General features: G+C 67.8%; 1 protein-coding gene across 4 annotated transcripts; it reads right to left on the bottom strand.

The window, feature by feature from the left end:
• Window positions 1–1,462: 1,462 nt before the first annotated feature.
• On the bottom strand, window positions 1,463–22,000 carry CAPN15 (calpain 15). Of its 4 annotated transcripts, XM_038540935.1 has the most exons (13): window positions 19,549–19,676; window positions 15,393–15,685; window positions 6,894–8,358; window positions 5,876–6,084; window positions 5,615–5,798; window positions 5,310–5,533; window positions 4,483–4,608; window positions 4,258–4,410; window positions 3,778–3,939; window positions 3,426–3,658; window positions 3,178–3,344; window positions 2,897–3,075; window positions 2,638–2,815 (listed from the first exon to the last, which is right to left on the bottom strand). In XM_038540935.1, exons 2-13 carry the CDS (start codon window positions 15,572–15,574, stop codon window positions 2,638–2,640), a joined length of 3,462 nt encoding a protein of 1,153 aa, XP_038396863.1. In that variant the 5' UTR covers window positions 15,575–15,685; window positions 19,549–19,676. The 4 variants fall into 4 exon arrangements, with proteins under 4 accessions (XP_038396864.1, XP_038396863.1, XP_038396866.1 ...); XM_038540936.1 differs by lacking the exon at window positions 19,549–19,676 and having other exon boundaries at window positions 1,463–2,815; window positions 15,393–15,700; XM_038540938.1 differs by lacking the exons at window positions 15,393–15,685; window positions 19,549–19,676 and adding an exon at window positions 21,919–22,000.
• Window positions 22,001–22,672: the final 672 nt, after the last annotated feature.

Consider the following 22,672-nt stretch of genomic DNA (forward strand, 5'->3'; position numbering starts at 1 on the left):
GCGGGCCACGGACCCGGGGCGGGGGGGGGGTAGCTGTGGGCGCTGACCCGTGCCGGCCGCACCCCTGCGCTTCCCCCCCCCTCCCCCGCCCTGCCCCGTCAAGGTCGGGCGGGTGGGTAGCTCCGCGCGTGGCCGGGCGGGCGGCCAGGGGAGCACGGGCGGGGAGCCCCAGAGCCTCGGCCCGTCAGCCCGGCGCCCGCAGCGCAGAGGGAGGCGAGGCCGCGGCTAATTTGTACACTAAGTGCTTCTGACAGGCCGCCTCCCGGTGCCACACACCAGCGCCATGCACCGCGTGGCTCGCGCGACACCGGGACGGGCCTGCCACCGGCCGCTCGGGCAGCAGCCAGGCACTGGGCTTGGCTGGCGTGTCCCTGCCCCGGCCACGGCCCTGGTCCCCAGCCCGACCCCAAACACACGGCCCTGGCCCTTGGCCCCACCCCTGTCCTCCTCCACGCTGCTCCCCAGCCCCTGTGCCCTGCCCCTGTCCCTGTCCCCTGCCATGCTGCTACCCAGCCCCTGTCCTGTCCCCCAGCGCATACCCTGCCCATTCCCTGCCCCCTCTCCTCCACCTCCGCCCCCTGCCCCTGTCCCCCGCCACGCTGCTCCCCAGCCGCCTCCCGGGGCCTCCTGACCAGGCCGAGCCCCCACCTCAGCCCCGCGAGCATCTCCTGTAAGCCCCCCAGTCATAACAGCATCGGGACGAGGGGCCCCCCGACTCCTCCGTGAACACCAGGCCCCTTTCCACTACACTCTCCCCGCTCCCCGCTGGAGCCCCCCGACACCCCTGCTGGCCGGACACAAGGACCTGGGGCACCCACGCTCCCCCTCTCCCTTCCTGGGCCAGGCTGCCGGGACACCCCGGGGGGACAGGGCCAGGTGTGTGCCAACCCCACGCGGCAGCCCCCCCGGGACAGAGCCCGCGTGGCCAGCGCAGCGCGGAGGCGCAGCGTGCCCGGGAGATGTGCTGTGGCAGCTGCCCCGCTGCCTGAGGCCCGCCTGGAGCGAACACTGCTGGTGGCTTTAATTGCTTTCACATTCGATAGGCTGGCCTGTGACAGGCCTCTTCCACGGCGCCGGCCCCGCAACCCACCCGCAGCCTCCGTGGGCGGCTGCTGGGGAGCCCGCCACCCAGGACGCGGGGCTGGGGCCTTGCAGGGTGTGCGGGAGGGCACGGGGAGGGCACGGGGCGGCTGGCACCCAGGCCTGACACTGCTCCATTACCCCCACCCCCCGATCGGCAGATGCAGATAGGCCCCCCTGACAGTAGATGTCGCATGGGGAAAAGCCACATGCGCGGGGACAAGGCTGCTGACTGCCGCAGGGTCTGGACCAAGCCTCTGCCCTGCCCAGACACAGTCCTTCAGAGGTGCCAGCGACGGGATGCCCCTGAGCACCCCCTTCCCGTGGATGGCAGGGAGGCAGCGGGGTGCCCGGGACGGGCGGCACACAGACTGGGAGGCACTCTTAGAAAACAAAACATTTTTATTTGGTCCATTGGAGCCTGAGTGTGGAAACCCCCGTGAAGAACCATCCTATAGGGACGGGGACTGCAAGTGATAAAATAGTCTCTGTCGGAAGAGCTGGCCATATATACAGGGTTAAAAATATTCACAGCTCAGAGTAAAAGGAAGGGCTATAAAGGAGGCCCCAGGGAGGGCCGTGCTGCCCCAAGTGTCTCCTGGTGTAGGAGGGCCCGGGGCTTCCCGTGGCCCGCGGGGCTGGGCACTGAGACCAGGGGCCCAGGAAGCTGGCCTCAGACGTCCCCGGCAGATGCGGGACTCCGGCCTGATGGCGCCGCGGCAGAGGACGGCGGGGGCCACGGGCCGCTCCGGGGTCTGAGGTGGGGGAGGAGCCGGAGGGGCTGCCGGCCCCGGTCCTCCCGGCAGAGGTCAGGCAGCGCTGCATGCATCACCTCGCCACGCAGCAGGGCTGGGCCTGGTGGGACCCTGACCCGCAGCCCCTGGGACATGGCTTCTTGGGTCCTGGCAGGGGCTCCAGGAATTGCATAGTGTCGCCAGAGGGGCCGCCGGGCCCTTCCCCATCCTGGCCCCGAGCCCACGGTCGCCAGGCACCCGCCTCCTGGGACGCGCAGCTGGGAGTCCAGGGGCCCCGCTTGCCCTGCGGGGGCCAGGGGCAGGCAATGTGCTCTGGGGGCAAGCTGGGGACAGACGGCTCCTGGTCTCAGGGCCTACAGACAGGGTGGTCCCTGGTCGCCCTGGGGTCCCAGCCTCTGATCCATCATAGAGGAGATGATAGCTCTTCACCCTGGGTCCCAGCCCGAACCCCTACAAGGGAGGGACCCTTGCTCTTGCTCTGGGGTCGCGGCCTCCCACCTGCCTGGATGGTTCTAGGAGCAGGGCTCTTGGCTGCCTCGGGGAACGGGAAGCCTCGTTGGAGCCTGGCGGTTGAAGCCGCCCTTGAGGCGGCTGGGCAGAGGGTCTGGTGTCCAGGCCCCGCTGCAGGCGGGTTCGAGGTATTGTGCTGGGAGCCCTGGGCAGGAGGGAGGGCAGGGGCGAGGCCGAGGGGAAGCTACTGCAGCTAGTGGCTCCCTGGGCAGGGTCCTGAGATTCTGGTTCAAGCGTCCTCTGTTGGGGTCTCCCTCGTAAAGTGCACGTGGGGGCTGGGAAGGTGGGGTGGTCACAGAGGCCGGGGGCCGTGCAGGCCGGCGACTTCGGGTGTGAGCGGGGGGCTGTGGGTGCCCCTGGAGGCTGTCCAGTCACTGAGGAAGGCCTGGGCAGCCTTGCGGTGCGCCAGGCGGTGCGTGATGGAGAAGCCCGCGTTGCCCTCCAGCTGGGACAGGATCACCAGGACCTGCCTGGGGGAGGGGGCCTGTGAGGGCTGGTGGGGGCCTGTGCAGGCGTGGGGCCAGGGGGCGTGGGGGCGGGGCAGGGCGCACCTGTGCAGCGGGGGCACGCTGTCCTGGGTGCGCAGGCTGCCCCGGGTGGACACCACGTTGAAGCTGTCGGAGCAGTCGCACTGCACGTGCAGGTAGGACTTGGGGTGCCGGTTCTCCACCACCACGATGAGCCCCGCCCAGCCGTGCGTCAGGTAGTAGCAGGTCATGCCCTCGCGGCCCTGGCCAAGGACAGGGCGCGGGTGGGCGGGGGTTCCGGGCGGGGTTCCCCGGCCGCGCCCTCCTGGTGCCCTCCCGCCCCCCTGCCCGCCCGGCCGGCCCACCTCGTGGCGCTCGCCCCGGCTCTCGGTGAGCAGGATGATGGCGTCGGCCAGCGTGGTCGGCTGGGCCTCCACGGGCTCCACCATGACCAGCCTGGAGCTGTACACGGCCAGCACGTGGCCCGGCGGCTGCGGGGTGCAGCGCGGGGCCCCCGCCGAGGGGCTGGAGGCTGCAGGGGGGCGGAGGGGCGAGTGAGCGGGGCTCAGAGGGTGGGGGGCGGGAGTCAGGGGGACGGGGGGGGGGCGCGTACCCTGCGCGCTGGCCGGGGGTCCGGGCGCCGCGGGGCTCCAGTGGTTGAAGGCACAGCACACCACGGCGTACTCGCCGGGCTCCAGCATCACGTCGCAGTTGACGAACTTCTTGACCGCACGCTTGCTGTGGGCCAGCAGGCGGCCCAGGCTCAGGCGGCCCCCGCTGCCGAAGGACGCGCGGAACACCAGGACGCACAGGTCCAGGAGGTGGCTGTCCACGGAGTCCGCGCGCCTGCGGCCACCGACCCCACCGTCAGCGGGCCGCCACCCCGCCGCTACATCCCGTCACATAGCCCCGCCCCGCGCCCCCCCCCGCCCATAGCCCCGCCCCCAGCTCGCGGCCCCGCCCACCTGCTGCCCTCCTGGAAGAGCGCAAACTCCAGGGATGCGCGCTCCAGCACCGTGAGAGCAGTCACCCCCACGGGGCCGCTGGCGGAGCTGGGAAAGCAGCCCTGCACACGCGCCTCCTGCCAGTCCGAGTGCACCTTGCAGATGTCCACGGAGTCGAAGTACCTAGACGCGAGGGCAGCCCCACCCAGCAGCTTTCACCCGAGCTCAGGCACAGGAGCTTCCCGCGCCCTCTCCACCCTCTGCCCCAGGGCACCCTTGGCATCTCCGGGAAGCAGGGTCTGGGAAGCCTGTGGACACCAGCAGGGGGCGCCGGGGAGGGCTGCACCCCGAGCTGTCCGGCATTCTAGCATTGCCCAGGGCCCGAGGTGTTGGGCGGGACACGTCGGTGACACGGGAGGTGAGCCCAGGGGAAGGCAGCTGGAGCCTGGGGACTGCCACGGGGGAGGCACGGTACAGCCCAGGCCTGCAGGGTCCAGATACCTGATGAAGTCGCTATACTCCATCCAGAAGACGCCCTCGTTGCTGCCGTGTGGCATGAGCTCGCCGCGCAGGTGCCCCGGCCAGTGCGGCCACTCATCTGACCAACTGCCATTCCAGGAGAAGCGGCCCCACGGGTTCCGGAGGCGCAGGAGCCTGTGGACCACAGGGCTGAGGGCCAGGACCACGCCTGCCACTGCTTCCACCACACATCCACCCGGCCCCTACCTGCAGCCCTGGACGTCGCGGACATCCAGGATGGAGTAGGCATGGCGGGGACGCAGACCCAGGCTCTCATAGGCAGCGTCGTCCACCTTCATGTTGCCCCCCCCACAGGAGGCACCCATGAGGAACCTGTGTGGGCAGAGCAGCCTCAATGACCGGGAGCCCCTTCGCTCCCAGGGGCCTCTGCTGGCCCTGCCCCCCAGCGGGGAGGTGCTGCACAGGGGCAGGGGGATGGGTGGTGAGCACTGGAGGGTGGGGGGGTTCCTTCCTGTCTGTGGGGGCCTAGGGAGCCACAGGAAGTGCCGGCCCAGCCCCCTCCAGTGTTTCCAGAGCTCAGAGGCCTTGGGCTAGGGATTGGGCAGGCCCGGTCCTGCCAGCGCAGGGCTGTGGCTCTCCGACAGTGGCGATACTGCCCCGTACCAGCTGAAAGCACAAGGTCTTGGGCACGAGGGAGCCACCTCTCCCAGGTTTAAGGTTCTGGGCCCTTCCCACAGACACGCCGGCCAGCATGTGCCAGCTCTTAGAAGGCAAACCCCACTCCCACCAGCTGCCTCTGTGGGGCTCCCTCCACGCGGCTCCAAGCAGGTGCTGACGGTCATCACAGGCCCAGGTCAGAATGAGGCCTTCCAGGTACAGGCCAGCGGGCAGCATCCTGCCTGCTCCCCATACCAGCCGGGCAGTGGGGGATGTTGGCAACGCTGGAGATGCAGGCTGTGGGTCAGAGGGCACTTGCCCTGCTCATCCCACCGCTCCAGGCCCCGGCCTGGCTGTCCCCTCGTCTCGCCTCTCCTCCCAACGCTGCTGACCGCCACAGCGCCCGCCCCTCTTACCCAGCCTCCTTAGAACTCAGCATTTTGGCCCAGATGAGGTCAGTGTCAACGGGCTCCTCTCGGGGGTTAGTGGAGCTGACCTGCAGCGCCAGGCTCTCACAGGGGGCACCGGTGAGCGTGGCCAGGCCTTCGATGGCGCGCCCTGCCTGGAGGGCAAAGTAGGAGCCGTGCAGCTTGGCCAGCGCCTTCTCGATGAGGGCCACCCACAGCTGCTTCCGCTGAGCCTATGGGGAGGAGCTGGAGTCGCGAGGCCTGACGCCGGCCGACACCCGCGACGTCCCTCCCATGCCCACCCACCCCGCCACCTGGGAGAAGAGGAGGAAGCCGGCCTCGTCACAGGGCAGCATGTCGTCCACGAGCACCGTTGTCCACGTGCCGTCCTTGCAGAGCCGCACCTGGTATGCGCCCTCGGCGCACAGGCTGCGTGTGACCATCACCCGCTCGACCAGGTCAGGCCGCTCGGCCAGCACGGCCAGCGCGCTCAGGAACCTGCACAGAGCCGGGGCCTCACCACGAGCACTGCCACACTGTCCGCTGCCCAGCCCCTCTGTGGGCGCCCAGCTCACCAGCAGTTCCCCAGCAGCCCCTGGAGGATGTCCGAGGGCCGGAGAGTGTGGAACACAGACCACGAGGCGCTGTGGTCCCTGGAGACGGAGCAGTTGATCTCGTGGGGCCGCAACCACTGCCGCACGCGCTGCTGGACGCTGTCGCCCGCGGGGAAGCCCACAGACTCGGGCCCCGGGGGGAAGCTGTCGTCCACGAAGTTCACACTGTTCTGTAGGGGCATGGCCTCACACTCAGACTCCACCTGGTTGAGGCCCACCACCCGGAACACCCTGAAAATGCTCCAGAAGGAAAAGTGTGTGTGTGTGGCCACCCTGACTGATGTGGAGGGTTAGGCCAGGGCTTGGGTGAGCCACACCACCCTGTGTGGGCACGGGGGACCGCAGCCCACCGGGACACTGCATGCCCCTGGGGGCTCCAGCCCCCACCCTAGAGGCCACAGGGTGCAGGGAACCTGGGCGGCTCCCCTGCCACGCCGAAGGCCCCAATAAGAGACGTGGGAGCTTGGCTGGGACGTGGAAGCCAGGACACACGCCCCCAGACAGGCTGTCAGGATAGGCGGCTGGCAGTGATGGGGTGGCAACCCGGGGGGAGACAGACAGCCCCTCCCAGTGACTCTGGGGGTCGTGCTGCACTGGTTTCAGGCTTCCCACACCTCCAAGGGCAGAAGAGCATGAGGGAGAGTCCCAATCCTGTTCCAGCAGGGTCTCCACGGCCAGGGGAAGCACGGGGCCCGCCTGCTGCACGAAGCCTCCCCCTGCACCCCCCCTCCCCCGGTGGCTTCACCATCTACGGGAAATCACAACTGAGGAGGGCCAGGAGCACAGGCCACGGAGTCACGGACCCTCGTGGGTACAGGGGAAGAAGGGGCAGGATGTGGGGACAGGGAGCAGGCTGGAGCTCAGAGCTCGCGGGAGGGGGGTGCTGCCCCTCTGGCCAGAGGACAGACAGCAAGGAAGGACAAAGGAGCAACCGCCTTGATTGGGGGTGGGGGAGAGCCAGCTGTTCGAGGGCGCTCACCTCCCGGCAGAAGGCCACGATGTTTTCCCAGAGGGCCTTGGCCTCACCCTCGTCTGTCTGCCGCCGCTTCTCCACGTGCATGCTCTCCCTGCGCCTCAGGGGGGCGACGCCCCGGCGCTGGGCCACCAGGAGCTGGGGCGTGTGACAGGCGGCACAGTGCTTGGCCCGGGGCGCGTTGAGCAGAGTACAGGCAGGGCAGGCCCACTGGCTCGGGCACTCGGGCGGCGCCACAGGGAATGGGTAGCTGGCCTTGTGGGCTGAGCAGGGCCCAGGCCTGTCGGCGCCGCAGTCTGGGCAGCGGGTGGGGGGCTCACCGTGCTCCTGGAAGCCGTGTAGCTTGGAGCAGCCGCAGGCCGTACACCGGGGGGCCGCCGTGGGGTTCTTGAGCGTGCACTTGGCGCACGACCAGGTGGTGAAGTCGGGGCTGGAGGGGCTGGCTGGCTTGTAGCGCACAGTGTCTCCAGCCAGGTCGATGACATCGCTGCCCGGTGCGGCACCGCAGGCCTCACAGCGCACAGGGCTCGAGGGCCCGGCCTCGGAGCAGGAGCCACAGCGGTGCGGCACCGGGCTGCCCTCGGCCTCCTCCTCCAGCATGCCCAGTCGCTTGCTCGACAGCAGCTCCGCCAGGCGGGACGCCCCAGCTGCAGTCCGCCCTGGGCCCTGGGAGGGCCCCTTGGAGCTGGCAGAGGGTGAAGGCTGGGAAGCCTCAGGCACCAGTGGCTGCAGCTGCGGGGGTACCTCGCGGCGGCTGCGAGGCACAGGGTTGTTCTGCAGGGTGGGCGAGAAGGGGCCGAAGGACGGCGCCCGGGGCGGCTCCTGGTCGGTGGCAGGGGGAGGGTCAGCCTCGGTGCCTTCCCCGGGTTGGGGTGGGGCCGGAATGACGTGGAAGCCGGCAGGGGCAACGACCTCAGGGACCACCAGGGCCTCGGGGGGTATTCTGGGCAGCGAGAGTTTCCGGGGGCCCCCGCAGGCAGAGCAGGAGCTGGCCACCGGCGTGTTGTGCAGCGTGCAGCGCTGGCAGGCCCAGCCACTCCCGGGATCCGCCGCCCTTTGCTGCTCCTCCTCCAAGGCCTCCTCCTCCTCCTCCTCCTCGTTGGGCCGCCCCCGAGGCGGCTCTGCAGGCGCCAGCCCCCCCATCCGCACGGGACCCGTGTCCTCCTTGCAGCCGCCCCTGGGCTCTGCCAGGACTCCGTTGATGACCGGCAGCAGAGAGGCGCCAGGCACGGGCTCTGGGGCAAAGCCACACACCTCGCAAGTCTCCTTGCCCAGGAAGTTCCGGAAGGTGCAGCGGGCGCAGGGCCATTTCTGCTCCTCCACGCTGAGCCTGAGGATTTGGTCGAGGTCGGGCTTGTGCCGGGGAGCCTCGCAGATGGAGCACTGGCGCTGGCCGGCCGGGTTCAGGAAGGTGCAGCGCGCACAGGACCACTCCCCGACCGTGGCCATGGACCCAGGCGAGTGCGTGTGGCTGCAAGGGAAGGTCCCGATCAGTGCAGGCCCAGGGCAACAGTGTCCTCTGGGACAAAGGGGTTGAGCTATAACGGCAGGCCCTGGAGCGCAGCCCATGTGGGGCTCCAGGACTCTGAGGGCTCAGGAGGCCCCAAGGGACCTCACAGGTGTGTCCCGAGACCCCTCTGGAGGGGCGGGCCTGGGGAGACGCCGGGACAGGGCAGAGCCACACCACCTTGGAGGCCACGGAACCTGCTGGGGAGGCCAACTTTGATCAGTTCCAGGAGCGTACAAGTGAGCTTTCTCGACAGGCTAGATAGAGGGCCTCCTCAAAAGCAGGCACACGTCCCAGCGGTGACATGCTGCGGGCTGTCCCCCTGAGACCCGGGGCTCAGCACCGTACTGCAGTCCCAGCCAGAGCAACGAGGCAGCCAAAGAGCTAAGAGGCATCCAAGTGGGGAGGAAGAGGTAAAGCCACCTGTGCTTACAGAGGGCACGATCCTACACATAGAAACCCCAAGAATCCGGGATCCCTGGGTGGCGCAGCGGTTTGGCACCTGCCTTTGGCCCAGGGCACGATCCTGGAGACCCGGGATCGAATCCCACATTGGGCTCCCAGTGCATGGAGCCTGCTTCTCACTCTGCCTGTGTCTCTGCCTCTCTCTCTCTCTCTGTATGACTATCATAAATAAATAAAAATTAAAAAAAAAAAAAAGAAACCCCAAGAATCCACCAAAACCACCACTAGGGCTAACGGATGAACCCAGCGACACTGGAGGGCACGAGACCGACACACAGCCATGAGCCATGTTGCCGTGCCAGCCACAACAGAAGGGAAGGTGGGAGAATGGTCTCATCTAGAATTACACCAACACCTAGGGATACATCTTAAGAAGAACCCTTGTACTCTGAGCACTACAACGCTCAACTGGAAGAAACCACAGAAGACCCCAACGAGCAGACACTCACCCTGGGCTCAGAGAGAAGACCATACAGCTGATGTGACGGTCACACCCAAAGTGACCTACAGATTCACAGGAGGAATGCAATCCCCACCAACTTCCCAGTGGCCCCTTCCCCCCCACCACCAGGAACGGAAAAAGTGGATTTTGAAATTCATGTCAAACTGCAAGGACTCCCCCAAGAAGCCAAAACAATCCTCAAAGAGGGAGTATCAGGACCAGCGGCACTGCCACAGGGACACACCGCAAGTCCCCACACGGTCCGTGCGGCCAGGACGGCAGGGCTGAAGGACCCGGAGACATGCCCTCGCACATCCGGTCAAGTCACTCCTTATTTTTCTTTTCTTTTCAGTAGGTACCATGCCCAATGTGGGGCCTGAACTCACAGCCTCGAGATTAAGATTATGAGGCTCTATTGAGCCAGCCGGCCGCCTTGGGTGAAATCATATTAGGCAGTGGTGCCGAGACCCCTCCGTAGGGAAAGGGCAGTTTTCAACGAATGGTGCTGGGAGGGCAGGATCTAAGCACTAAGGAAGGAAGATGGGCCCTTTCTTCACACCATATTCAAAAATTAACTCAAAATGGATCAATAATCGAAATGTAGGAGTGAAAGTCACAAAACTTGTAGAAAAAAAAACCTAAGTAATTTCTGTGACCTTGAAGGGCACGTTGCTGGGTCCTTTGGGCTCTGGGCTCAGCGGGGAGTCTGCTTGAGGCTCTCTGCCCCGCCACCCCTCCCCTGCTCGCACGTGCGCTCTCTCAAAATACATAAAATCTTAAAAAATGTTTTGTGATCTTGATTTTCACAATGGATTATTACACGTGGCACTAAAAGCACAGGCAAATAAAGGAAAAAAATTATACTTCAGGAAGATGAGTAACTTCCGTGCTTCAAAGAGCACAGCTAAGAGAGCGATGAGAACTCATAAAATGAGAGAAAATATTTGCAAATCGTATCTGAAAAGGGTCTTGTATCCAGGAAACAAAGAGCTCTTACAACTGAACAACAGACAATAAAAACTCTTTTCAGAAACAGGCCTGGAACTGTCATTTCTCCAGAGGACACATGAGTGGCCACGGGCACGCGTGGAGAGATGCTCACATCACCTGCCTCAGGAAAGAGCAAAGCAAACCCCGGAGATGGTTCAGGGCCCCCGGGGCGTGCAGGGTGGGGATGGCCCAGCGCCCCCGCGGCCTCTGCGACTTGGCACCAGCCCCGCACACACCCCCCCGGGCAGAGAGGAGCAGAACCCTAGCAAACCCACGGGCAGATCCACTCACGACAGTCAGGCGGTGGTAACAAACCCCGTCAGGGAACGGAGGACACGTGCGTGTGGTGCAGGCTACAACGCGCACGTGCCCGACCAGACGCCACGTGGGGGAAGCCGGACACAAAGGCCACAGGCCGCGGAGTTGTTTGCACCAAAGCTTTGGGCAGGAGATGCAAAGGCGGCTGGAAGCCGGGGGGCCCCGGGGGGGGGGGGGGGGGATGGTGACGCTGGGTACCAGCGGGTCACGGCCTCTGAAATACTTAATGTAAATTTCATCTCAAAAAAAAAAAAAGAGCTGGGGGGCCAGGGCATGAGGGGGTGACGACCACCCCGACTGGGGCTGCCGGCTGCGTCCCCGAAGCAGCTGCCTCCGGTCTTCCCGGGCCCCTGGGCACGCACCTGACCGTGAGGCCATCCCGCAGTGCTGAGGCCCGCCCGCCGGCACACGGCTGAGCCTGGGCACGCATGGCTCACGGGAGGGACGGGCTGTTGCCCGAGGGGCAGGCCCGTCCACTCCCCTGCCCACTGCCAACCTAGGCCGCCGCTCGCGCACCCTGCCCGGTCCTGCTGGCACCCGGCAGCCCTGTGGGGCGGTAGCGGAGCGCTGCCCAGCCCTGTGAGGTTACCGGGCAGGTGGGGCACGGGGTGCCCAAGGTCAAAGTGGGACAAACGGAGGAGCCTGTGCGTAGCAGCTGCTCTAGCAGCCTGTCCCCAAGTGCCTCCTCCCCTGGCTGCAGCCCCCGTCCCAGGTCACACCTATGGCTCAGAGGCAAGGCCGACGCTCGGGCACCGGCCCCGGAGGAGGGGCCGCAGGGACGGGCCAGGCACCCCACGAGCCTGGGCGTGGGCAGTGCCTGGCACAGCCGAGGGCAGTGCATGTGGGGCGCTCGGGTGCCTCGGCGGGAGCTGGGTCAGTGTCCGGGGGCGCGGCCGGCCCCTCGACCTGCTTCTCGAGAGCTAGTCTGGGTGTGAGGGGCGTCTACACAGCTCAACCCAGTCCCTACGCTGACTGCAGATGCTCTGCCCGGGAGAAAAATCAATTGTTCTGTTTGAGGCACAAAGCCTAGGATTCTGACGCTGTTTCTGCCGAACCCTTTTGGTTCAGGAAGAAAGAAAACTTGCTTCTTCAAAAAATCGAAAAACCTCCCTGAGCAATAGGATGGTTTCCCAGGGCCCGGGGCCAACTGAGAGGCCACCTTCCAGCCTGCACGCTGCGGCTCACGGGCTCCCACGGCCTTGCCAGGCAGGGCCGTAGGGCGAGCGGGTGCGGCAGTGCCAGGCTGGGCTCAACGCAGGGCCCTCGGCACCAGCAGAGCGGGGCAGCTCAGCTTCGCCCTGGCTTCTGTGCTATGAAAGCCTTGGAAACCTTCCTGGAGACCGCCGGGGCCCCCCATGCCACTCCCCACTCAGGGAAGGGCCCGCAGTCCAGGTGTGGGTCACAGCTTGTGCCCACGGACACACATGCACGTGTTCAGCCCTGGGCCGCCTGCACCCCAGTTCCAGGCTCAGGGGCCGGCCTCTCACCCCGCACCTCACCTGGCTTGGTCCCAGGGGCCAGCAGAGCTAGTCCGACACTTTGCAGACCCTCTGCCCCAAGAGGGGTCTCCAGAGAAAAGACTCAGCCCCTGTCCTCGTGTGGGAGCCACGTGCAGGAGGTGGATGAGCCCTGCTAGAACACCTGCCCTCAGCCCCAGGGCTCAGAGAGGTCCCAGATGCAAGGTGAGGACAGCCTGGGGACGGAGGGGGCTCAACTCCTGCTGACCCTCCTAATCCGCTAGCTGGCCAGTCCGTGACCCGGGCCCAGCTGACCACGAGGCCTGGTGTCCGCTGGTCCTGGCCAGCGCCCGGGCACACAGGTGGGACACGGCAGGTTTCACAGCCATGGTGGTGGATAAAGCACGTCACAAAGACTGTATCTGGGGTTCAGAGAGGTTTAAATGGAGACAGCGCCTAAAACTTAAGTTTAGCCCTGGGGACCCAGAGGACAAGCAGTGGCACAGGGGCCCCCGCACAGCTGGCAGGGACAGCGCTCTGCTCCCTCTCTGACCCCCGCGCCCACATCTCGGTGTCACTGGGCAGGCTGAGGTGAAGTGGCTCCGGGGTCAGCGGCTGGGTGCCTGGAGGAGCCCGTGATCGGGCCCCTGCCTTCATGTCCCTGGGCCCCCCCTCCTCTGACGCCCCAACCCTAGGGTCACCCCAACCTGATGCGCGGCCTGGGCAGGAGCCGAGGGCTCAGGAGACACTGAGAGGTCAGGGCACCCAACCAGCCCGGGAGGAAGCCCGCCGTAGGGAGCCCGGACCCACGGCAGACTCCACGGCATCACGTACTCCAGGGCATGGACTGGATCGTGTCCTGGGGGGCACCAGCTGCCTTGGAAAGAAAGGCCAAGTCAACTGGAAATTGAGGCAACTGTCCAGAGAACCCCCACCCCAAGTACCTGCGGTGCCTTCCGAATCTGGGGACTGCCAGCACCACATTCCTATCCAAGAGGGGGGAGTGGGGCTGCGCTGGGGCACACAGCAAAGTCCCCCAGTTAGCAGGACACACGTCAGCAGGACGTGGACGCTCCCGGTCCCCACTGGGGGATGCCTCTCCCCACCAGACATGGTGGGCTGACACGTGGCATCCCCACACACAAGGCGACAGCTGCGGCCGCCTGACCTCTGACCCCGAGGCTCGGAGGCGTGCCCGGGCGCCTTCCTCTGGGATCACCCTCCTGCTCTGTGTCTCCCTGGCGGTGGAGACAGGGAAACACGCCCGCACTTGGCTCTCCTGGCCGCAGCAGGGCAATCGGGTGGCTCCGGCCCAGGAGGCAGTGGGCCCAGGCGTGGCAGGTGTTCTGGTTTCCTCAGGGCCCCCTGGTCCCCCGGGGCAGGCCGCGCCTCCACCCGGTGGCAGAGCAGCACACGTGTGCATCCGTGTGTCCACGTGTACAGGGGTGTTGGGGGCAGGGCGCCTGTCGGGGTGGTTGTGTGGCCACCTGCCTGTCACTCTTCCTGCCATCTGCCTACCCCCGCTCCCCAAGCCGGGGTGTCTGTGACTCCCTCGAGGTGGCCCACGGCATTTCCTCCTGCCTTGCCTGCTGCTCCCAGGGGTGCACAGTGACTGCCCTGGGTCTGGCTGGCTACGGTGGGCGGTGGGAAAGAGCCGCTGTGCCCCCGGGGGGAGGAGGCCGACAGGAGGCCAGGGGAACGAGAAGGTTCGACTTGGTGCGGCAGCGGCGCCAGGATCCAAAGTGACGCAGACACGTGCCCCTCTGCACGCTCGGGCATGGCACGAGGTTGCTGCCTGGCTAGCCCCACAGGGTCTACCCGGCCTGCCGCTCGTGGGGCCGGCCCTCCAGACCCAGGAATCCTACTCCCAGCAGTTTAGCCTAAGGAAGTAAATGGGAATTTCTAAGAAGCGTATGGACAGATGAAGGGAAGATGCCCCGCGTCCTCAGTCAGGGAGATGCCGATCAAACCACGTGGGGACGGCGCCCCACACCCGCCGGCATGTCTAGAACCAGATGGTTACGAGCGTAGGCCAGGCTGGGCTGGAGGGGAACCAGTGCCCTCCCCTACACCGCTGGTGGCAAACAGCCTGGTAGTTTTTTAGAGTTAAGCCGAGTCTAGTAACTGTCAGCCGTCACGTCCAGGGTCCCCACCCAAGGGAGAACGTGTCGGCGTGGGAGCTGGCACGTGGATGCTCACAGCGGCACGGTTCATAAAAATCAAGCGGAAATACCCAAATGTTCGTTAACTGCAGGCTGGCTACAATGGGATGGGGTCCGTCCGTACAATGGGGTATTCATTATTCGGCCAGAAGGAACAAAGCTCTGGCACCTGCTACCCTGTGGCCAGACCCTGAGGGTGTCACACTTGGTGAAAGAAACCGGGCACAAAAGATATAGGATTCCACTTGTAGGACATCTCCAGAAAAGGCACGTCCATGGGCAGGAGACAGGGTGGCCAAGGGCGGGGTGCCCGGGGGCCATGTGGGTGAGCAACTCCAAACCCTGCAGCTGCACCTTGTGGGGGTGAGGTTAGAGGGCAAGAAGGCTGCCGCAGAAAGACACACACGTCTGTGAGCGCGTCCCCTATACCGTAACGCCCGCACAGCAAGCTCCCGACAATCTGACGCTGACTCTGACCACCCGAGGGCCGTGCCAGCTGCCCCTCTGCTGGGGGCGTGGGCCTCCGGTCTAACAGCACCCCAGAAGGGACACCCATCAGGACGCTGCCCGTCCCACCGACCCCAGCAAGCCGTGTCCATGGATGTGACGGCCAAGGCGGCAAGGTAGGCGCCTGAGAGGGAGAGCGCCTTACCACGGCCTCCACCCAAGGCTGGAGGAGCCTGAGCGCCTGCCGAGCAGCGGGTGCCCCTGTCCAGTGGGGCCACAGGGTGGGCTAAAGGCAGGAGGGGGACGTCGGGGCCCAGCAGCCCCAGACCCGAGCAGTAGGCAGTGCCCGTCACCCCAGAACCTCCGAGCCAGGCACCCCGGGGGGCCGAGGCAGCATAGGCTGGACTCCGGGCGGAGCGGGGCCGCGGCTACAGGCGGCCCACATGGGAAGGTGTGCAGCGCAGTGGCACCGCATACACGCACCGGGGCCTCCCCTGCACCCCACCCCGAGCAACAGGCTCCCAAAGAGGCTTCGGCAGGAGCAGCTGACTGGGCAGCCAGAGCCCCGCAGGCAGGCCACCCCGTCCCTGTCGCAGGTGCAGCAGCCAGCCAGGCCCAGACCCACGCCGCCCGGAGCCCCGGGCTTCCCCTGCAGCTCCGTCTGGGGCCCCATCCCTGCAAACCCTGTCCTCGGGCCACCCGTCCCCACCTTCTTACCTTCGGGCCCGGGGCCTCGGGGGCTGGTGCTGCCGGGTGACCAGGGCACCGCCCCAGACGGGGCCCCCAGGGCCGCTCCTACACCAGCCGGCTGCTGCAGGGGGCCCGGGGTACGGTGGCGCCCCGGGGAAGCCGTGGTCCGACTCGGTCTCGGTGGCCAGCGAGGAGGCGGAGCTCCCCATGGCCCCCGCGGTGGCGGCCGCGCCGAGACCCGGGCCTGGTCACACGCGGCCGGCAGGGGGCGAGATGGAGCATGGAGGGAGGCCGACGCCCACGCGGCAGACAAGGCCCGGCTGCTCGGTCACACAACACAAATACACAGAGAGAATAAAGAGAAACAGGAGAAACAGCATGACTCACAGGAAAGAAGCCCCCCAAAGCCCAGGGAGCCCCAGCACGCGAGGGCCTCGGGCACCCGGCCCCACACGGGAACCCCGCGGGGCTGAGGTGCGGGCTGAGGCTCCCAGCCGGAGGCCCGCCCGCCAGCAGCGCCCTGCTCCGCTGGAGCCCACCCCCAACCCTGTAGCTGCCCAGGGCGCCCGCATCCGTCCGCTCGCTGGTCTTTAAAGGGAGCCTCCCCCTCGTGAGAAACAGATCCTACGGTCACGCTTTGTCATAGAAAAGAGGATTGAGGGGCATTTGGCCAAAGGAAAAGGAGGACCGAGCAAGTGTGCACGGCAGGGCAGGGCGGAGGCCCCAAGTGCCCGAACAGCCGGCGGGGCCTCTGGCAGGGACGGCCTGTACCGGGGACACCGTCCGAGCCCCACGGCTGAGCGCAAGGCCTCGGGGCTCGATCTGAACAAGGCCTGTTCCTGCGAGGCTTGGGGCCCAGGAGGGTATGCGCTTGGCTCTGGCTACACAGCGCCCGGCAGCCCGGCTTGCCCCCTCCCCAGTCCCCCCAGGTGCTCGGACAGGTTAGGCGGGCGGGGGCCAGGCGACACACGGAGGAGCTCTGGGTCCAACCCATACAAGCTCCAGCCAGGCCGGCCGAGTCCTCTGTGCAGCAAGAAAATTTGCCAGGCGGCCTTTCCTCGGAGGCACGGGGACGCGGATGGACAGCAGCGGCCACCCTCACTGCCTGGTGGCCTTGCAAGTCTCCTGGCCCCGAGGCCCCCTCCGGGGTCCACCCCAGCTGCCCAGAGGAGGCGAGGCCCCCGGGCCTGCAAAACCCACACCATCCCCCCCGCTCTGTGCAGGAACGTCCGCCGCAGCCGACCCACGGGAGCCCCAAGGGAGCCCCAGACGCCCTGTCCAGTCATCCAGCAGCCACGTGAAGGTCAGACAGACAGACGGGAATCTGGAAAACGCCTTACGTAACCCGCACATCCAAGCTATCTCGGTATCAGCATGAAATCTAGGTACAAGCACGCGTGAGCTACAGGACACTGCTCTCAGCCAGGACCCCTGGGCGCTCCTGCGGTCACACTCCCCCCGAGTCAGCGGCCGTGCATGCCAGGGGCTTGCACACGGGCAGCGCCCAGATCCCCATCTGCCAGGGTCACCGCAGACACCTGTGTCTCCCATGGTTATACCAGACCCCGCAGCCCCTGGAATCCCTGGGCTCCATCCACGCGGGAGCCCCTCCTACGAAGAGCCCGAGCCTCTCTCATGCTCCTTTCGTAGCAAAATCCCAGGCAGATGAAGGATGCAGAGGGTGTGGAGGACCGAGGAGGCCTGAGGTGCAGCCATGCCCGCTGGGGGTGCTTGGCCCCAGGGCTGGGTGGCCCTGACAAGGACCTCTGCCCTTGTCCCCCGTGAGGGCGGAGGGCGGGGTGGGGCGGCTGGCGCCCAGGGGAAGCAGCCCTGAGGCCCGGCTCTGCCGGAGGACAGAGCGCCAAGGTCCTGCCCAGGCCGGGCTGCCCGACGCGCACCAACAGTGCTGATGTGCAGGGTCTGCAGCGGCAGGGAGCGCTCCACCCGCCACAGAGCTGCCCCCGAGCCTCGCAGCGGCTATAGCAGCTGCACCGGCTTCCTGGCACCCCCAGCGACCCCTGACCCTGCAGGCCCTGCCAGGCAGGTGGGCGGCCTCCAGGGTGGGCTACAGGCTGGCAGCCCGGGTCCGTCTCCCTGACGGCTGGAAGGGCTCTCCCCAAGAGCCGCTGGCACAGGAGGGCCTGTCTCGGGGTCTTCAGGGATGACGGCACCCCGACGTCTGGGGGTGGGGAGAGGACGTGGGAGTAGGAGCCCCTGGTGGAGTACCCTGGCTGAGCAGCCCCACGCTGCCTGGGGCCAGTCCCTGGCTCTCGTCCCAGCTCCATGTCGCCGTAACGCAGCACAGGGGGCGTTCACACAGCCTGCTCCCCAGGCCTCGGAACCTGATACGAAGCTCAGGCGAGGACCTCCCGAGGGGCAGAGGAAACCCCGATTCCAGGTGACAAGCGTCCCACCGCCCTTCCCCCACGGGGCCTGCTGGGTGGGCAAAGCAGCCCGCGCGGCCTCACTCTCCGGGCGGGGGCACGGGCGCGGGCCAGGCCGGCAGGTGCCGGGTGCAACACCCACCCCCTGTGCATCTCCGCCTGCCTGGGAAACAGCCTGGCGTCCAGCGCGCGCCAGGTGACCGACGATGTTTGCAGGCTGCCCCTCAGGGCGCCCGTCTGGCTGCTGTGCCTTGAAGAATGAAGCAGAGTGCGTCTCTCCGGGCAGAAGCCGGAGCGCACGCCGTGGGGACGCCAGCCTCCCGCATGCTGTATCATGCGGACGGGCGGGTGCTCCGCGACAGGGTGCCGCACTGGTCCTCCCTGCTCTCGTTCAGGAGTCCCTGCCCTACATTTAAACGGGGCAGTGGCCTAGATCTGGCCTCAGGCAGCCATGGAGGTGGGGCCGCCGTCCTGCCCCCCGCCTGGGGTGGGGCACGTGCCTAGCACGACACCCCAAGAAGACAACCCCTCTTTACGACCCCGTGCGGGGAGCACCTGCTTCGGTCACGGCAGGACCCATCACCCGAGCCCACCTGCTCCCCCCTGCCCCTGCGGGCCCCAGCACGGGGTGGGGGGAGCAGGGGCGGGGTGCCGCAGTGCAGGGATGCAGGCGAGCTGCTTCTGCCCAGGGAGACTTTGCCAGGGCAAGGACCGGGGCAAAGCGATGGCCGGCAGGAGTCAGCAGCCCGTGAGCAAGTAAGGCAGTGGAGGGGACCAGGAGCCCGAGCAGGGGTGTTTATGTCCCGCTCTTCCCATGCCCCGGGGCCCCAGAGTCCAATGGTCCGAGCCCTGCACCGATGCGTGCTGCTTAGTGATGCCTCTTCCGGGCGGCCCCCACAACCACGTCCCACTGCGCGCACTCCCCATGCCGCCCTATGGCTCCCGGGGGAGGCGGTGAACATGGTGTCCCAAGTCCGCGACTGCCCACCCGGCCCAGGACAAGCCTCCTCAAATCTCCCCGTCCTCACGAACTGCAGCAACCCCCAGGTCAGCCCCAAGGCAGGGGCACAGGGGAGGGATGACGGATAGCGGCCTGCTGGGGGGCACCCCAGAACACTGCTGCTCCCTGCACCTGGTGGCCACCCCCCAGAAGGCCAGCCACGAGCCCGAGGACAGGCGGGGCCGGCCAGAGTGAAGCCAGGCACTTCGACCTTCCTGCCACCCCCAGCCCCACCTGCCCCCCGGACGGGCAGGGTGCAACAGGGATGGGCCATCAGGCCTGCGCGGGTGCTTCGGGGGAAGAAACACCAAAGGCGCGCGGCAGACGCACCTGCTCCGCAGCCCGTCCTGCACAGACAGGACCGCAGGCTTGGGCCCCATACTCAAGGGGGCCCGAGGGCACCAGCCGTTGTCGGGGATGCCCACGCTGCGCTCGAGCCCTGCCACCCCACGACCGGCCTGGTCACACCGCAGCACTTGGGAAGGGGCCCTCCCCTCGCAGAAGGCAGGCTCCGCGACAGCAGCTTAGCCAAGGGCACACCCACCGGGAGGGCACTCCCCTGCCCAGAAGATTCTGGACTCTGGCCCTGCAGACCCACCCTCAGGCTTATCAGCACGAGCCCAGGGTCCACCGGAGCGTGCCAATCAGGCACTCGGTCTGGCTCTGCCTCCACCCCCAGGCCAGGGCCACATGGGTCACCCCATCTCCGGACACGTGGACCTGGACAAGGGACGACCCTCGGGCACCTGGGAGTGTCCCCGTGGCTGGTGGCCCTTCAGAAGCTGCATCTGTGCCTTACCCAGAGGAGGCTGGTGGCTCCGGAGAAGCCGGGAGGCTGAGCCAGCACCTCGCTGCCTAGTTTGGAACCCCGACCTCCCCAGCCGGGCTGCCGCACAGCAGGGGACTGTTGATGATCCAGGGCCCAGGGGCCGGGGCCTCCGCCAGCCCGGCTCTGCCCACCTTCCCCAGAGGTACCAAGCGGGCCGGGCTCCAGGCAAGCAGCCAGCCAGGCCGCTAAACGAGTCACCTGGACTCAGATCCGGGCATCGCTGGCCGCTCCCCTCAAGGAGGCACCGCTGCCCCCAGCCCCGCAGCTTTGTCCTCAGAGCACCAGCACCTGGTGGGCACGGGCGCTCGCAGTGCCCTCTGCTCCTTCGGCTCAGAACAGGGCACTGGGCTCCGCAGCGCGGGGGCCGCCTCCACCGGCTCACCGGGGCCCTCAAGCAACACGGAGGCCAGGGGCCCCAGCTGCGTGCCTGGAGCCAGCCAGGCCTGGGAGCAAAGCCGCGGGCGTGGACGGGTCACTAGCTCCTCCTGGGAGGAGCCGTCCTCTGTCCTCACCCCCGCCCTCCTGACCAGGAGCCGCTCCCCGAGCGCACTGCGGGTGCTGGCCACTCTTCTCAGCATTTCTGGACTCTCCCCCGTGCCAGGGACCGACGTCCTCACAGGTCCGGGCAGCCAGCACTGGGACAGCAGTTGGGGCTCCTCGCCGTGCAGCTGGGCACCTGGGGGCGCCTCTGGACACCTCCTGATGCAGCTGGGAAACAACCAGCAGGGGACAGGCAGGGTCTGCGGTACATTCCGAGGCACCTGCTTCCCGGGGTGGGGGTGGGGGTACGAGCCCCTGAACCGGATGCACACTAGGTGCCCGGGCTGCCCACACGGGAGGGGGCCGGGTCGCTGCGCGTCCTTAAACTTCTGCAGAGTCACACGTCACTTTGCGCACCACACAGAAAATTAATCAAATTCTCCAAAACAGCACTTGCAGAGGAACAGGGACATTCTCTGGATTTCGGTTTCTGACTTCATGAGTTTGGTACCGTTTAACGACACATATCATCTACGGAGAAACAAGAGGTGCCAGATGCGTTCTCACTTCGGGCACTTCTGTGTTTGCCGGTGGCAGACGCAGCCTCAGCCCGGGCAGCCTGGCGACCTCCGGCCTCACCGGCAGCACAGCCTCAGGGGGGCAAGGGCCTCCGAGCCTTCAGCTCACCCCAAGGGAGGAAGGCGGAGGCTGGGAAGCCGTGCGGCCCAGGCCCTGGGACTCAGGCCTCTGCAGCCACGTCTCCGGGATGGCAGGGCTGCAGCACGCGCCACCCCTCCTGTCAAATGGACACAGGGCAGGCGGCCCTGGGCTTCCAAGATGAATCTGATTCCAAAGGGCGACTTGTAGGGGAAGCTGGGATGCCGGGGGCCGCTGGCGTGCGAGGAGGAAGTCCGGCCTCAGGTCTGGGCCGCGGTGGCGCGGGAGCAGGAAGCTGCGGCCGACGCCTCGCAGACGCACGAGCACCGCTGAGCGGCAGCGGCCAACCCACTCTCCTCCTGCCCTGCAGCGCCGTCCACGCCCGTCCCGCAGCCTGGCCACCGGGAGGTGCGGACGAAGCCCACTCCATCGCAGGGGAGCTGCCCAAGTGCGACGGCGGGACCAGGACGCAGCGCCTGCACGTCCACCCCGGTGCTCAGGCCAGCCTCGCAGGAGGGATGGTGTCGCTGACGTCTCCTGGGGCCCCTCCCGGGCATGTGCGTGGGCCAGGACACTGCTCTGCCCTCCCGCAGCCCCGGGCCCTGCCCCTGCCAGGCCTCGCCCCGGCGGCCCTGACCCGGCCGTCTGACCCTTCCCTGGGCTGCTGTCAGGGCGCACCGGCCAGGGTAGGGCCGGGCAGGCCGGGCCCAGCTGGAGGCAGCCTGGCCTCACCCCGCGGCCTCCTCCCAGCTCGGTCAGGGGCTGGAAGCCAGCAGGCCCGTGCTCGGCCGACCAGGGCCCAGGCTGCTGGGGAGCCCGCGGGAGTCCGGGGCGCCTGCCATGACCTGGGACTCTGACCCGGGCCCTGAGCCTCGAGCGGGCGCCCCCAGGCCCCGCCGTAGGTGCAGCAGCGACCCCGCAGCCCGGGCTGCCCCTCCGCGCCTCTGCCCGCCGGGCGCCCTCCGTGGAGGCAGCAGGCGGCCCCCGTCCCCCGGTGTCCCAACGGCCGCGGAGCCGAGGCCCAGCCGGTCGGCGCGGAGGCCGCTCGGGGCTGCACACGCGGCGGGCACGGGGCCTGGGTCCGGGGGGGGCAGTCGGGAGCGCGGCATAGCGGCCGCGGGGCCTGCCCGGGACTAGGGGCGCCCGGGGCCGGGGTGCCCGCAGCCCTCAGCGCCCCCGCGCAGCCCACCCGCCCAGACTCACCTCCGCGGCCTGGCGGCGCCGCCTCGTCCCCGCGGCCCGGCCCGCTCGCCTGCGCCGGCCCAGCCGCAACTTGTGCCGCCGGCCTCCCGCGCCGAGTGGCGGAGCCGCCCCGTCCGCCCCGCCCGCCGCACGCCCTGCGCCGCCTCCGTAGCGTAGCGCCCGGTCGGGCCCCGCGGCTACGGCGCGCCCGGGGCGCACTGAGCGCTGTGAATCGCGCGCGCGGACTACCGCTCCCAGAGGGCCGCGCGGCGCCGCCAGGCCGGAAGCTCGGGGCGGTGCCCGGCGCGCGGTGCGAACCGGGAGTCGTAGTCCTCGGCGGCGGGCCGACAGGCACCCGCCGACTGCTCAGGCCGCCCCGCCCGCCAGCACCGCGGGACGTGACCGAGCTCCGCGCTCCGGACGGCACGGCGTGTCCAGTCCCTCTCGGACTGGCGGAAGGGAAGCTCCCGGAAGGGACTGAGACTACGACTCCCAGAATGCCGTGCGCGGGGGGAAGGGGGCGGGGCTCCCGCACGGCCCCGCTCCTGCGCTTCCGGCTGCGCCTTGCCGGCGGCGGGCGGCTGCGGCCGCCCGCACGGGCGCTCTCCCGGGTCGCCGACCCCCGCCTCCCCCCGCTAGCGCCCCGGGCTCGGGGGGCGACCTGGGCGGACACCCGGCCTCGGCCCTTACTGCGTAACCCGGTCACGTGACCCCGTGGCCTCGGCTCCCCGGGAAGGGAGGGGCCGCGACGCGGGGGCGCAGGGGCGGAGCGTCG

The sequence above is a fragment of the Canis lupus genome, chromosome 6, assembly GCF_011100685.1.
Source record: "Canis lupus familiaris isolate Mischka breed German Shepherd chromosome 6, alternate assembly UU_Cfam_GSD_1.0, whole genome shotgun sequence".
Lineage (NCBI taxonomy): Eukaryota > Metazoa > Chordata > Mammalia > Carnivora > Canidae > Canis > Canis lupus.

Excerpts from the sequence above, each read along its gene's own strand:
- CAPN15 (XM_038540936.1), bottom strand. The coding sequence starts at position 15,574 with ATGGGGAGCTCCGCCTCCTCGCTGGCCACCGAGACCGAGTCGGACCAC. Across the intron at positions 4,609-5,309 it reads CTGAGTTCTAAGGAGGCTGG|GTTCCTCATGGGTGCCTCCT; the intron begins GTAAGAGGGGCG and ends CTGCCCACACAG. Across the intron at positions 3,076-3,177 it reads GCCGGGGCGAGCGCCACGAG|GGCCGCGAGGGCATGACCTG; the intron begins GTGGGCCGGCCG and ends GTCCTTGGCCAG.